General features: G+C 41.8%; 1 protein-coding gene across 8 annotated transcripts in view; it reads left to right on the top strand.

Moving 5' to 3' along the window:
* NEIL3 (nei like DNA glycosylase 3) overlaps window positions 1-16517 on the top strand; it is a 141792-nt gene that overhangs the window by 79230 nt on the left and 46045 nt on the right. For 3 of the 8 annotated variants that reach the window (XM_041752570.1, XM_041752572.1, XM_041752571.1), the window contains exon 1: window positions 14967-15184. The exons of the other annotated variants lie outside the window; for them this stretch is intronic. In XM_041752570.1, coding sequence (XP_041608504.1) covers window positions 15029-15184 — 156 coding nt within the window. In that variant the 5' untranslated portion in view covers window positions 14967-15028. Of the gene's footprint in view, window positions 1-14966; window positions 15185-16517 lie in introns of those variants that run through there. 8 annotated transcript variants of the gene reach the window in all.

Here is a 16517-nt window from a genome sequence, read left to right on the forward strand (position 1 = left end):
AAAAAAACAAACATACAAACAAACACCTCTCGTTTATTCCTGAGAATAGTAGATTTGGTTTTCTTTTAACTTTCTTTTTTTTTGTCCTTATCAATCTAGCTAGAGTTTGATGGATTTTATTCATCTTTTCAGATGCTTTTGGTTTTGATAATTTTCTACATTGTTCATTTTTTATTTCTTGATTTATACTCATATTTATTATTTTTGTCCTTTTGCATACTTGGGCTTAAATTGCTTGTCTTTTTCTAGCTTCTTAAGGTGGGAAGTTAGAGTGACCTTAAATCTTTTTTTTTTTTTTTTAATTTTTAAAAACTTGTTCCTTTTCTAATTTAAGAATCTTCTTGTAAGTACTACTTTAGCAGCATCCTACAAATGCTCAGAGGCTATATTTTCATTATAACTTTAGTCAAATTAAGTTTTCATTTCCTTTGTGATTTTTTAAATCTTTGATCTCTTTGACATTTAGGAGGGAGCTCTTTAATTTTCAAATTTTGGGCTTATCGAGATATTTTATTCTATTGATGTCTAATTTAAAGTCTATCATTATCCATTAATACACTTTTAAAATCAAGCCTTTAAATTTATTTAATAAGTTTCATTTCCCAGGGGCAGCTGGGTGGCTCAAACATCTGCCTTCAGCTCAGGCCATGATCCTGGGGTCCTGAGATTGAGCTCTGAGTCAGGCTCCCTGCTCAGCCGGGAGCCTCCTTCTCCGTCTCCCTCTGCCTATTGCTCCCCTGCTTTTGCTCTTTTTTCTCTCTGTGTCAAATAAATAAATAAAATCTTTTAAAAATGTTTCATTTCCCAACATATGGTTTATTTTGGAGATTTTACTATCTGCTCTTGATAAGGGATGATAAAATCTCCATTGGGCTTGTCTACTTAATCCTGTTAGTTCTATCAGTGTTTACTTTGGGTTTTTAGTACCAACATAACTTATCCTTCAGGTTTCAACTCTCAGGGCCACTATATGAAGAATTATGATGGCTTTGCTTTTGACTTTATGTCCAGTATTGCCAACCTAGTACACCTCCCTAGTCTTTCTGTGTGTATGAGTACATTGGGTGGTTGGTGGTGTTGTTTTGGAGTACTGTGGGGGAATGAACTTGAGAAACAAGCTCTCAGGATGTCATTAGTCTTTGAGAACATCAGTTCCATGTACTAAAGCTATATTGAACAAAATCCACTTCTAATCAAGCCAAATAAGGATGGGAAGGCATGGCGTACAAAATAACAATCAGAATGTCATAGGCATCATGAAACCAGAATGGATATTGGTAAATATCTTGAAGGAACATGTGCCAGAACATGCTGCTTGCCTACCCAATATCCATCCTCTCCTTCATTTTTACCAAAAGGGCCCTCATTTACTTTTTATTGGCAATACAGCCAAAAAAAGAGAAGAGAAGGGAAGGGTAGGGAAGGGAAGGGAAGGGAAGGGAAGGGAAGGGAAGGGAAGAGAAGGAGAGAAAAGAGAAGAGAAGAGAAAGAAGAGAAGAGAAGAGAAGAGAAGAGAAGAGAAGGGAAGGGAAGGGAAGGGAAGGGAAGGGAAGGGAAGGGAAGGGAAGGGAAGGGAAGGAGAGAAAAGAGAAGAGAAGAGAAGGAAGAGAGGAAAGTATAAAAAAAAAAGAAAAAAAAAGTATCCACAGCATTTTTCAGACTGTAGTATGGCAAAGACTGATCATGTGACATGGTTTAGTCAATGAAATAAGCTGAAACCTACCAGGAATTTCTATGTAGTTTTGCTTTCCTGCCATACAAGTCAGCCCTTCCTCCTCATAGCTCTCTTATTCTTCCTGCCTGGAATACAGAAGGAGATTCTATAGAGGTAGAGAATGCCATCTTGGAACTATGAGGTAACCAGGAGTTTGAAGGAGCAGAAAGACAAAGGCCAGGATGTTAATAATATCATGCCACAACACCAACCTCACCTACCTATGTCCAGACTTAATATATGAGAAAAAGAAACCCCTATTTAATGAAGCTACCATTATTGTGTTTCCCTTTTCTAATACCAAAAGAGAAAGTCTTAAGAAATCCATGCATCTATCAGAGGCCAAATTCACACTTCTGCTGGAGAGTTTTACTTTTACATTTTCTACTCTTCTAGAAAAATTTCTATAAAGAAAAATCCTAAAACTTTCTATAGTATCATGCAAGAACTCTATACAGACTTTCCCCCATTATGCATCATTTTCATAATCAGAAATCCTCCAAGTAGTGTTTCTCTCTCTTTGAAATATCACTCCTTTTTTCCTAAAATGCAGCAGTAAGTCCAAGCAACACTGAGGAAGATTATTGAAGACCCTTCTATAAAACAATTCAACTTCATACACAGTTTGAAAGAACACTCTAAGGTGAAATTCGTACAAAGGTATTTTCTTATCTGGAATCCTTACAAATATTTCTGTACCTTGCTTGGTCTTTTCTGAGCTGATGTCATGCTTACTCCTTCCCTTCTGGGGACTTTTGAATTCCTGACATGCAGTGCTAATCCATCCCTTTCACGTTAGCACTCAAACTCTGAAGCAAGTCCTGACATGCGTGTGCTGAGGAATTAATCACACCATTGATAATCAAGCTGTCACATAAATGTCTGCTGAAGCAAACCTCCACATTGAAAGTAGACCATAATTCCAGTCGGCATTTAGGAGATGGCTCTGGATGCCTTAGTTGAGTTAACGCATGAAGAGAATGCAGAGTTTCTCAACTTTGCTAATCTAAAATAGAATATTTTGTAAAGGTGGATACTTATCCCTAAAAGATTATGAAACATGTACATGTGCATGCACATGCAAGTGTGTGAGTGCAGGGTCAGGTGTACACACACACACCCACACACACACACACACACACACACACACACACCTACCTTAGCATTTTCCAGTTGCTTCATAAATGAAAACAGAGGGACAGAAAAATCTCAGGTGTCAGTATTTAGCAAGTAAGCAAATTCCAGAATTTTAAATGTCTAATTGCTTTGGGTCTGATAAACCTTTCAAGTCCAAGAGATTAATAATGGAAAATAGAGCCTGTTGTGGTTTAATCACTAGCTCAGATTGGGTCTAAGCCAACAATAATTAGATGAGAAATGCCGAAGAATCCTTCTTCAGGCTTAACAGATAAACTCTGAACCCCGTCTGCGCAAAGTGAACAATATCAAAATATTGTACTTGGTTTTTCTTAACGGGTTTTGAGACATCTACAAATAAGCTGAATTTTTCTGTTGACTTTGGTAGCTGATTAAAATTATGTGCTAGAAGTTAGGGCAAGAAGTGATCCTGTATTTGGCTGCTGAAATGGGCCCCTCTGTTCTGTTAGGAATATGAATCCATTTTACTGTATTCTAACTACTGTGTTCTCATTAAGACACCAAATACAGTGGATTGGACTCTGGCACCTCCTGAGATTTCTACTTGTTTTATCACATAGGTGGAGATGGATATGCACACAGCTGACAAGTTATCTCCCAGGTATAGAAATAAATGTGATTGAGGAGGATAGAGCATACCCAACTGTCTTTAGCAGCGCCCTATATTTATATCTGACCTTTAGCTAATGATATAACCTGCTTCTATATGGTCTGTCAAGCTCAGGATTGCAGGATTGAGAATTTTTGCTCAGACTTTGCACATCTTTGATTGCTTCATTCTAGCGAGGTCCATCTGTTGCTGTCATTCTACAGCTCTCAATTTCAGCATTGCCCAAACTTCACATCATGCCTCGACACAACCCAGGCAAGTTTGGGACATCCGCAGAGTAGATGACAAGGCATAATGGCATAATGGCAGCATTTCTGTTTTAAACTCCAGGTTCATTCTCAGGCTTAAGGCTGTCCCGTTTGTCTCTCTATAGTGGCCAGAAGGATTTAGCTTCATATCTGCTCTTCTTGTCAGCTGCCATCTCCTACTCTGGCCTTTGCTTCCACTTCTCCAAATGTCTTGCTGGCTGTACAAACACGGCCACAGGTCATTAATGTCTTCAGAGTTTCCAGTTCCTCATTATGTAAAACGAGCAACCATTAAAAATAATAATGAATCTGCAAATAAAAAAGATTTCAAGCCTCTTATATAATCTAGGTCCTTGGTCTACAATGACTGAAACCATGCCCAACCCTAAAAACTAGTAAGATTTGGGGGTACCTGGGGGTGGCTCAGTCAGTTAAGTGTCTGCCTCCAGTTTAAGTCATAATCCTGGAGTCCTGGGATTGAGACCTCTGTCAGTCTTCCTGCTCTGAGGAGAGTCTACTTCTCCCTCTGCCCTTCCCCCTGCTCATGTTCTCTTGCTCTCTCTTTCCCAAATAAATAAAATAAATTTAATTGAAAAAATATTTAAAAGCCAGTAAGATTTCTGTTTCTCAGCTCCTATTTCTTAAGGGGAGCTCCTCACAAACCTCATCCCCCACATTCTGACCCAGTGAAGGCAGATAATAATCGCCCCTTTACCTTTCCTTTAGTGGGAATCCTGCATGTTTAAAGGGTTACCTTTTTTTTTTTATAAATTTTTTTTAAATTTTATTTATTTATGATAGTCACACAGAGAGAGAGAGAGAGAGGCAGAGACACAGGCAGAGGGAGAAGCAGGCTCTATGCACCAAGAGCCCAATGTGGGATTCGATCCCGGGTCTCCAGGATCCCGCCCTGGGCCAAAGACAGGAGCTAAACCGCTGCGCCACCCAGGGATCCCTAAAGGGTTACCTTGATGCATCTTCTCACTGGAACAAAAATGGTTCCCACCAGAATTCTAATGTTTATAGTAACTGCCTTCTGGAACCTGAACCCTTTCTGTCTTTCAGTTTGACCAATAAAACAGTTTATGTTGACATAGTTATTTCAATTCTTTGCATTAATAATCTGACAGGAATTGTGGGGGAAATGATCTTCAAGGAATGGTTGGTGGCCAAAATGACAATGCCACATGAAACAAATATACATCAGTGTTAATGTTCCTAATTCTTTCCAAAACTGCCAAATACTATGAATTTCAAAATTCTTCTGTGAAGCTTTAAAGCTCACTTATCGTGATGAATTGCAGAAAATATTTAACCAAGTAAATTAGCTTCCTCAGGAAAATGGCCACAACACAGCTTTGGTATCCCTCCTTTATTTCCTTGCTAACTAAACATCTCAGAGTTATTTGAAATAGGGTCTTTTAAAGATTGGTAAGTAGAAATTTAAAAGGCAGATGATTTTATCTTATGATAGCTCTTTCAGAAAAAACAAAGTTGGCACGAGTCACATTATAAGCTTAATATCTTGGTATAAAAATTGGGTAAGGACAATATAAAGGAGAAAGGTGAGTAAATAGTCTTAGTTCACTTCTGAACCCAGATGAGAAAAATATGAAATAAAACAGTAGCTAAATAGGGATCCCTGGGTGGCGCAGCGGTTTGGCGCCTGCCTTTGGCCCAGGGCGCAATCCTGGAGACCCGGGATCGAATCCCACGTTGGGCTCCCGGTGCACGGAGCCTGCTTCTCCCTCTGCCTGTGTCTCTGCCTCTCTCTCTCTCTGTATGACTATCATAAATTAAAAAAAAAAAAAAACAAAAGAAAAAAAACCAGTAGCTAAATAAATTCATAATTGGTTAAGAATGACACAGCATGAATTGGTAGGGATTATCTTAGGAATGGTACAATGGTTTACTGATCAAAATTCTATCAATGTAGTTCATCGTAATAATGGACTAAATGAGAAAAATGAATGATCTCAGTAGATACAGAAAGCATTTAATAAGTTTCACAGCTATGTGCTGATAAAACAGAAGAAAGGCTAAGAAAACTGAGAACAAATATGATGTCTTTAACTTGATAAAAGTATTTACTTAAAAGGCTCAGCTAGATAGTACTTACTGAAGAAATTTGGAACTCACCAAAGCAAAGATATCTCTTATCACTACTAGTATTCAATATAACACTGAAGGCTCCAGCCAACATAATAAGACAAGGAAAATAATTAGGAATGATAAGAATTGGAAAGGAAGAGATAAAACTGTCATTATTTGGAAATGATAAGATTATCTACATCGAAAACCCAACAGAATGGACAAATTAGGATATCTAATAAGAGAGTTAGGTGAATTGCCACATACAAAACCAACTTCAAAGATTAATAGCATTTTTCTACTTGTCTCAAAATATTGGTTCCCCTGAAAGGTGATGAATAAAACTTAACAAAAAATAGTTTAATCTTTAAAAAGCAAGCCAACTCATCCTATGAGCCTAGCATGACCCCAATATTTATTTATGAATCATAATTATGTAGTTTATATACAAAGTAGTGTATATACCATGAGCAAGATTACCTTGGGTTCATTTTTTTAAATTAATTTATTTTATTTTATTTTATTTTATTTTATTTTATTTTTTTATCTTATTTTATTTTTTTTATTACCTTGGATTCAAATCTTGGTTCTGTTACTGCTTGTGTGAACTTAGGCAAGTTACATAACCTCTCTGCCTCACTCTTCTTGTCTGTAAAACGAGAATAGTAAAAATAATAGCACTAGCAACACTTACCACTTAGGATGTTATGAGGATTAAGTAAATCCATACTTGGAAAGAATTTATAGTACCTAGCATAAAGTTAGTGCCTCCTAAAAATTAGCTATTCTTTTAATCATACAACTAATGTATTAATACATTAGATATGATTTGCCTAAACATAAACATGTTAAAGTAAAATTTTAAAAATAAGCTTACAGAGAAGTGCTAACATTTTCCAATTGGATATATACATTTCACATTGGAGTCTAGTACCTTACGTAGAAAACCAACAACTAAAACTATAAAAGGAAAGAATATGCCGCTTAAAATATCAACCCAAACAGTGAAACAACTAGGAATTAAACTAAGGAAGAAAACACAATATCTTTACATAGAAACTTATACAATTTCTGAAGTTAAATAAGACGTTAATAAAAGTAGACGTGTTAACATTGTAAAACTATGAATGGTTTCCCAAGTATATCTACATATTTAATACATTTATAATCAATATTTCAGTGGACTTTTGGGGAGAACAGGAAACATTGTCTAAATATAACTCAAAAGCTTAAACATTCATACAAAGCTAGTATAATTATGGGAAAGCAGACTGAAAAGTAGGAGCTCATAAGACATTAAGACAGTATAATATCACAATCATAAAAAATAGTATAGAATTGGTACAGGAACAGATAGATCAATGAAACACAATAGAGAGACCAAATATATTTATATATTAAGGATGACTTTGCATATGACAATGATGACATCATAGCTAAAAGACTTGAATATAAACAGAAGTGTTTTAATCAGATTTCCCTAGGTTGTGCTGCATAATGAACCATCCCAAAGTCTCAGTTTATTTTTAACTGAAACATTTTATTTCTCATTCACAAGTTTATGACCAGGTAAGAGAACTCACACTCCATTGAGCAAAGGTAGTTAAATGGCTGGTCCTGACAATGGTGCCAAGTCTATTCCTCCATTAGGAACCCAAGGCAAGAGTAGGGTTAATGATGCTGCTTTGAAGAAGTGAGTGGATAATTGGGAACGATAATTAATTGATCACAAGAAAAGTATAAATAAAGTTGATAGAAAAAATAGAGATATTTTATGACACTGAGGTGACCTTGGATGGGGGAGGAGCATGAATCATAATGTGAAATACTGACAAATTTGAATATATCAAAAATAAAACTTTCCATTCAAAATAGAAGTTAGCTGGTCTATCATGGAATGGAAAGGGAAATTAGCATTACACAAGGGATTATATTCTGGAGTATAAAAAAAAACTCACATAAATCACTAATTTATAAACTTCAAGAGAGCAGGAATTTTGTTCATGTCCTGCCTTGATCACTGTTGTATCCTCAGTGCTCAGATAAGTGCCTGGCAATACTGACCTCTCCCTACTGTTTATTTTGCCTCAGGATTTGCTGCCCATCTATCCCATCCTCCAAAAACCGATATATTAAATTTCTATTGCCACTAAAACAAATTACAAGTTAAGTGGCTTAGCATGACACAAATTTATTCTCTAACTACTCTGGAAGTCACAAGTCCCAAATCAGCCTTACTGGCCTGACATCACGGTGGTAGCTGGGCTGGCTGGCTCCTTTTGGAGGCTTCAGAGAGACCCTGCCCTTGCCCCTTCTGGCTGCTAGAGGCCACCCACGTTCCTTGGCTCCTGGCTCCTTCCTCCACCTTCAAAGGCATCACGTGGTGTCATCACATCTCCTTTATTGACAAGTTCTGTGCTCACATTACCTTCTCTGTCTTCCACTCTCCTGCTTCCCTCTTCTCAGCGTGTGTGATTACACTGAGCCCACCTGGAGAATCCAGGCTATTCACCTCATCCCACAATCCTTAGTCACATCTGCAGGGTCCCTTCGGCCCTGTGAGGAAACAGAGTCCCAAGTTCCAAGGATTCGCATGTGAACGTGGGGAGTGGGCATGAATTGGCACACCACACCAGGGCTTCTCAACGCTGGCACTATGGATATTTTGGGCCTGCTACTTCTTTATTTTGGTGGCATGTCGTGTGCACTGCAGGCTATTTTGCAGCATCCCTGCCCTCTGCCCATGAGATGCCAATAGCACTCCCTTTCCGCTGGGTGTGACCAACTGTCCCCAAGTGGGCAAAATCACCCCGGTTGAGGATCACTGCTTCACACTGTCCTGGCGACCATTAAGTAAAGCTTATGTTGTCATGTCACTCTCCTGCATAGGATTCTTTATTGGCTCCCATTACTCTCAAAATAATATCCATACTTCTTTGTGTATCATCTTAGAACTTCCATAATCTTGGTTTGTTGACTTCTCTGGACGCCCTCAGCCCTCGCTTCCTGATCTCTTTGTCCTCTGGGTGTTCTTACAGTTCCCCTAATATGAAGTTCCCTCACATCCACATCCCCTGGCTTCAGGCATGGTTTCTTCCCCATCTGCCTGAAAATCCCCTTCTCCGGTTCTTCATGAGATGCACTTCTACCTATTATTCCCCCTCAAAATGTAGTGGAAATGTCTGGAATCCCAGGTCTCCTCGCCACATCTGCTTGTGGCATTCAGAGCTCACCTGTCAGAGAACCTGCATTCGCTTCCTCTTCCCTGCACTAGTCTGGGAGCTACCTTGATCTCTGACTTTTCTCTGTGTCCTTGGATCTAGCACCCTTCCTGCGACAACCAAGGTGCTGATGAATGAGTCAATGGTGCATTTCATGCCTCAACCTGATTACCTTCTCGGTGGGCCCAGACTGATGAAAATATTCACAAAGATATTAACAAAATCCAACTCACCATTATTAACAAAGATACTAACAAAAAAGTAACTCACTATTCTATTTCAAAATAGGAAAGGAATCAATCCTCCTATCCTCTCTCATGGAGGGAAACCCTCACAAAGGGATTATTTTTGGCTCTTCTGTGAGTGCCTAATAACGATTTAGAGATTAATTTCCCCCAAAGCAAGTTCATGCTCAGAAACTACCTTTACTTACTTAACATGATTAAATTACAAAATAAATGAGAAAAATCCCTTCTACACAGAACTGTGCAAAACAAAGCTGGAATTACAGCACCACCATCCCGGGTTCCTCGGCTCTCTGAAGAGACAGAGGGATGTCGGGGTGGTTTTGAGCATCACCTAGGAGGCCACGGCTGGTTCTGCAATTTAAATTGTGACTCTACCGGCAGAAAACTGCCCCGGCGCTTCCAGCCTTCTCAGCGGAACAAAAACCAGGGCCCTGCAAGGTCTCAACATTCAGTATATGCTTCAAACGATAAAACCATCCGAATGGTTTCTGTTGCTGTGCAGTTATTATTCTTCTGGCAGTCTAATGTTAAAAGTTTCTCTTAATGGGCAGAAACTGGAGACTCTTTGGTAAATACCACCAAAAACACCTGCACGTAATGTTCGCTAATGACTCCTTCCTCTAGTCAGAGCTCAAATTAAGAGGATGTTGAGAGAGGATGGATGGGATCGCTCTACTTGTTAAATATATTCAGGTAATTTATGTAAAACACAGAAGTTAAAGAAATTTCCCCCTTGCTACATCTTTATCATTCCGCGAAAACTCTGCCCACAGACGTTGTCAAGAGAGGGCTGAAAACAAAGTTTCATGATCCAAAATATATCAAAACTTCATACACTGAGGCAAGGTTTTCAAATTGCCTTCACTTCCTCCGTAGGGTTGAGTAAAGGGTTGCCTTGCCTCGACACCACCATCTCTTAAGTCATTGCTAAATATATTTGATTGAAGGCGAGTGTAGTGTAATCGATGCTGCTGAAAACATTTGGCTAAGGCCATGGCTTGCCTGGTTGAATCCCAACTTTGTGGCCTTGAGCAAATGACCTCACATCTCTGGGCCAATTCTTTCATTTGTGAAAATGAGGATAAGAACAGTGCTAACCTCAGAGGATTATTGTGAGGTACAAGAGTCTGTGTTTGCAGGACACTTCGAACGTCGCCTGGCACCCGGACTGCATGGGTATCTGGGATTCTTTTTTAGTATCTGGGATTCTTGTTCGTGAAAACCGAGGACTTTTGAACTAAGGCCTCCCTGAAGTGTGATGAGCTCAGCATTATGTAAGCAACTGTGCCCACCTACTATGAGCCATTGGGACCCATGTAGGTCTTTTTCTTTTTAAAAGATTTTTATTTATTCATGAGAGACAGAGAGAGAGAGGCAGAGACACAGGCAAAGGGAGAAGCAGGCTCCATGCAGGGAGCCTGACATGGGACTCGACCCTGGGACTCCAGGATCACGCCCTGGGCCGAAGGTGGCACTAAACCGCTGAGCCTCCCGGGCTGCCCCCATGTAGTTCTTAATGAAGAAATAAAATTTATTTGCTTAAATTTATTTTAAGCAAATAAAAGACCCAAATTGCAGAGCGGGTCTCCCTCCATAGTTTGAATGGAGCTCTGGATTTCACTCTTAGTAAATGGTTCTTGTGACGTTGTGGGCTTGGGGTCCCTGCATCTGCTCAAATGCTTCATGACTGTCCCTACCCCCAGGAAAAGGCATTTTGCTCTTCCTTATCCTGGGCCCTGCACACAGCTGTCCCCAGGAGTTCTTCCAGTGTTTTCTACCACTACTGCCCTGCCTGACAACTTCTGCTTTAATCACTGTGTCTTGAGTACATCACACACTCGTCTGTATTCCTCTTCGATTTCTCCTAGTTGCCTTTCCACTTGCCTACGGCTCTCCATCTTAAAGGACTGGCCCTGACTCCATCTCTTCTCTGAGCATCTCCCAGACATATGGCTTCTGAGGGATGTGTCCCTTCAACGAATTCTCTTAGTCTCTCAATCCTGTTTTGTACATAACATGAGCTCTCTTTTCCTTTTATATCTTCTAATGTCAGCGTCTCTAACTGCACTGTAATTTTGTGTGTGTAAAGGCTTCCTTACAGCCCTTCGTACCCTACAGCCTGATTCGGGGCCTCACACGGAGCAAGCATTAAGTACATTTTTATTAATGAAAATCTTTGGAAGTAAAATTCATGTTTATTTTTTAACTCCCATCCAACTCCGTTGAGTGATTTTGTACCCTTTCCAACCTGTTTTCCACTAGTGCTACGACATACCGAGGTGCCATATATTAGAGACCTGAAGTCCTGGAGAAAGCTACCTTTTCCAATGTTTTAGACATTGTTATTTCATCTATACTTACCTGTGGTGTTAGTGAAAAGAATACTGGTCTCAGAGTCAGAGAATTTGGGTTTCATATCTGTAGCTTTCTTGGTCCCTACATGTGATCGTGGAAAATAACCACTGGTTTGAAACTCAATTTCTCTATCTATAAGCCCCTAATATTATCTATCCTGACTATCACACAGGGTTATTGTGAAGATAAATACATATCCATGAATATACACAAATGACTGTACGTGTGGTTGATCTGATTTCCTCAAGGATACATCAAGATTCTTGGCTTGTTGACCTAATAAAGAAAGTATACCATAGGGCAACTTAATGTATTACCTGTTTTTGTTAATGTTTATTTTAGCAAGGACTTCTGAGAACATAAAATCTCAATTCATAAGAATGACACTAAAGATAAAAGAAAAGGTATTGGGGGTCAGAATGTTCTAATATTTTCATTTGTAAGTTAGTAATCACAGTTGAATTCAACAAATATTCGTTGAATGTTTGTTATGTGCAAAAGAGCATCCTGGGTGCTATGGGAATTATAAACAGGACACTCACTCGAATGTGTTCAAGGAATGAATCTAGTAGGAGACTGGTCTGCACCCAATTAAGTCGAACACAAGGTAGGTTTTGTAAAACCAACTTCAGAAGAAAAGAGATTCCTTCTGACTGTACCTGGGAGGCTTTTTATTTATTTATTTATTTTTATTTGAGGCTATGCATTCAACGAGAATTTAAAGGTGGGAGAATTTCAGTAAGCTCAGTTGAAGAGGAATTAAAAAGAAAAAAGGTAAGGATGACAGCCTGAGCCAAGAAACAAATACAGAAGATATTCTAAGCGCAGCAAACAGAATTTAGCTTGATTTCTTCAATTTGTAGGGCATTTTATAATTCTCAACGGGCTTTCACAGATGTTATCTGGGAATTAGAATAATCATGTGGAGGTTTGCAGGAAAAATATGTTTTATTTTACATACGAAGAAAGGGAGTTTTAGAGAAAACAAGTGACTTGTCTAAAGTCATCAGTGAATCCATCATGCTTCAGAAGATGACTCTGATGAGTGTGAAAGCCAAAGTGAGGGCCGAAGGCAGTTCAGAGGTTTCCAAAATAGTCTGAGAGAAGAGCTCCAAGAGTCTGCACCCAGGCAGGCTTGCCCACAATGGTGAGGCGACTCTTTAAAGGCACTGCAGACGCACGGTGCATGGTGCATGCAATTTGACTCTTGATTGGGTGCAAGGAAGGGTAACAACGAGAAGTATCAAGACTCAAAGGCAATCCCACATGGACAAACTCCGGCTTAGCTCTTCTGGGCACACGAGGGAAGTGTCTTAGTGTCTTCACGTCACTCCCCACTCGTCCTGAGCTCTGTGGGCAACGCTAAGCCCGATTCTAATTAAAGAGTATATTTGATCCTAATGTGCACACAGGGCAACCTGCAGAGAAAGGAGGAGTCCGTGCTGAATCATTCAGATTCAGGAAGATTGTGAGGGCTTTAAAATAGGTTCACACATTATTTCATACTCTAACTTTCAAGAGATAAAGCTTCAATTTCCCACCTCCTAACCACCCGCCCCCCCTCCATGGGCTCTACTGATAGACTGGATTCTAACAATGGAATTAGCGACGGTGTGGATGTGTCACCTCAGAGACTAGGGAATGAAGATGGGTATAGCTTTCTCCTTGCTTGGCTTTTAGATCACACCTCTGGGAGAACTCAGCTGCCCCGTCAGGAGAGCAGGCAAGCAACCCTGACCCTGCAGAGAGATCCAAAGGATGGGAAACCAAGATCTCCTGTCAACAGCTGTGCAAGTGAGCTGCCTCAGAAGTGGATCTTCCAGCTAAAATCTAGCCTTTGCATCACTGCAGCTCTGGCCAACATCCTTGCTGCAACTGCTTGAGAAATACTGATGCATCCAGGCCAGACAGCTGTCAAATTTCTGACCTGCAAAAACTCTGAAAAATAAGTGGGATAACTGACTAAGTGGCAATAAGTAATTAATGCAAAGGTAGAAGCAAATCAGGTGGATAGCACTTCCCTCCATCGAAGGGCCGAGATGGTGATGGAATTTGGGCTGCAACGAACAGGATTCTTCTAGTTAGTAATTTGGCCGAGAAGGGTGAACAACAATTAAATAAGGCGGTAAAGTACAAAGAACCCTGAACATGATCCAGCTCACCTGATCACTAATCGCTCCCCACAAAGAAAGATTTAATGCTTCTTAAATGTTTGAATCCAAGGCTCTCGCATGTATATTCTCTGGTTTAACGACAGCACCGTGACAGGCTGATTAAATCACAGAGAAATTAGCATTCTGTTTTCATGTGCTATATTTTAATCTTCCAAAAAGATTAGATTTTTTTTTATTATTTACACAATTGTATGGAGTCATTAGCTTCATGTATTTATATGTATGCAGCTCTGCGTAAGTTTGAAAAGCTTTGCATCGCCTTCCTATTTGTGTGGAGCCCTGTCTTTTACAGAGCAGGTTCAAATAGCCTCCGTCTGGGGCATCCCAAGAGAGAAGGCCTGACCAGTTTGGGTAGAGCTCACTTAGCTCAGCTATCTGAAAAATGGAAGGGTTTTTAATATAGACACAAGGGTATTTGGCATATAAAGCCACGTTTTCGAAAATACGCCGCTAACTCTGTAGGAGCAAACATATAAGCTGCTCGTTCTGAAAACCCCCTCTGAGCCCTCTCCTCCTGACCCACACCTGAACGGTGCAGACGGAACCCGAAGCCTGCAAGACAGCTACTGCGACCTTGAATTTTAGGGCCCAGTAAGAGGAAAAGATCGCAAAATGGACGTTTACTGAGTAGTTCAAGGGCAAGAGCGAACCCTCCAAACGGAAAGGTTGGAGTTTCTGAGGTCCCAGTTGCTTGGGCTCTTACGGTTTACCCGGGCTGGGTGGGCTCCACGCACTCTGGGTGGGGCGGGGCGGGGCGGGGCCAGGCCGACCGCAGTGGGCGGGGCCTGGGCGGGGCCCGACGGGCCTGAGCTGGGCGGGGCCAGGAGGACCTCAGTGGGCGGGACCTGGGCGGGGCCACACGGGGCCTGAGGTGGGGCGGGGCCAGGCTGACCTCAGTGGGCGGGGCCTGGGCGGGGCCACACGGGGCCTGAGGTGGGGCGGGGCCAGGCCGACCTCAGTGGGCGGGGTCGGGCCAGGGCCCGACGGACCTCATTGGGCGGGGCCCGACGGGCCTGAACTGGGAAGGGCCAGGCGGACCGCAGTGGGCGGGGCCTGGGCGGGGGCGGGGCGGGGCCAGGCAGCCGAGGCGGGGCCGGGTGCGCGGGAGATTTGAACGTCCTCTCGGCGCCCAGTACCTGCGCGGGGATTAGGTTGCGGAGCTGCCTTCTGCGCCTTCTGCGCCTAGCGGCCCGCAGTGCGGGTCGGGAGATGGTGGAAGGACCAGGTTGTACTCTAAATGGAGAGAAAATTCGGGCGAAGGTGCGCCCGGGCCAGGCGGTGCTGGACGTGCGGGGAAGCGCCCTGCAGAGCCTGGGAGGCCCGGCCTTGCCTCGCGCAGCCTCGCTGGCTGTGCTCTCTTCCCAGGTGAGCGGTTAATATAATTTGCTACGGGGCCGACAGGGGACGATGGAATGAAGACCCCGCCAGGTTCCCAGGGCCCAAAGTGTCATCTCTTTGCTCTGCACCAGGCTCTCTGGGGCTCCGCGTTTCCCTAACTTGACTCTGCAGGAGGGAGGAGCCGGTGCTCGCGCGCCTGCGGGACTGGCTGAGCCCGGGCTGCAGCGGGAGCTGCCCAGGCGGGGATCCATCCAAGGTGTTTTACTACCAACCACGCTGTTAACTTCCTGCAACCCAGCCATAGATGGTCTCCTTGCGTGTCTAGGTGCATTTTCTGCTGTTAATATTATCAGATCTCTCCACGTTTTTTCCTTCACCTTTTCAGCATGAAGTTCCAGCCTCTCGCCTGCCTACTATTCTGCAGTAGCACAGCTAACCTGTAATTCCAAAACTGCACATAGAAAAGTTAGCACTGACCTTCCCACTCAACTTAATATTAGCCATCTATTGAAGGGGCTGTGGAACCCAGCTCTGGTTCCCTTAAGTCAATTTGTTTCTTCTTAAAATAAATGGTAGCACAGCTTCTGGCCACTCAAGGCATTCACTGCAGATGGTGTGATATTCATTTGTTAAGATTTTAGAACTTGTACTAAAAATATTCTGATTAAGCCATCATGCCTTAAAAGCCCTTTAGATGTGTGGATGATTGTATTTCATGGACGCATGCGATGTTGTGCCCTCCTTCAATTTCTCCTGCAAAGCTCCCTCCTAGCCTTTGGTCCAGGAAGAGAAAGTGGCTTACGATGAAATTAGCATATGCTTACAACTGGAAAGAAATAAGGCTCTAAGTCTGGGAGAAAATATTTTTCAAACTTGGAAGAAGAATAAATTTTGCATCTTCTTCCAGCTGTCCTCGTTATTTATTTTGACTTGATACGTCATTAAGTGCTCTGCGCCTATTCTTCAAGGGTGGTGTTTCTCCAAATCAGGTCGGGGCACCACAGGGCTGGACCTTGAGTGTTCTCTTGGAATTTTAATGTTTCCAAAAATCACGCACTCCACAAAATTTTGAATACTCAAGTCACCTGGGGAGCGAAAACAAAGGCTTCCCCTTGCGGGGCCTACAGTATAGTTGGGAAGATGCACGGGCAGTCATTAAGCACATAACTATAAATTGATAAATTCTCTGAAGGCTCTCCTGCATGGTTCTGTAAGGACGCAGGAAGGTCAGGAGAGGCTTGGCTGACAATTAAAGTGAGGTACGAAGGGTGAGGGAATAAGCAGCACCGGGGCAGAAGGTTGGCAGACAGAACACGTCAGGCAGAGTGATGGCAAAGGAAGAGAGCTTCCGATATTGAAG

This window comes from Vulpes lagopus, chromosome 4 (assembly GCF_018345385.1).
Source record: "Vulpes lagopus strain Blue_001 chromosome 4, ASM1834538v1, whole genome shotgun sequence".
Lineage (NCBI taxonomy): Eukaryota > Metazoa > Chordata > Mammalia > Carnivora > Canidae > Vulpes > Vulpes lagopus.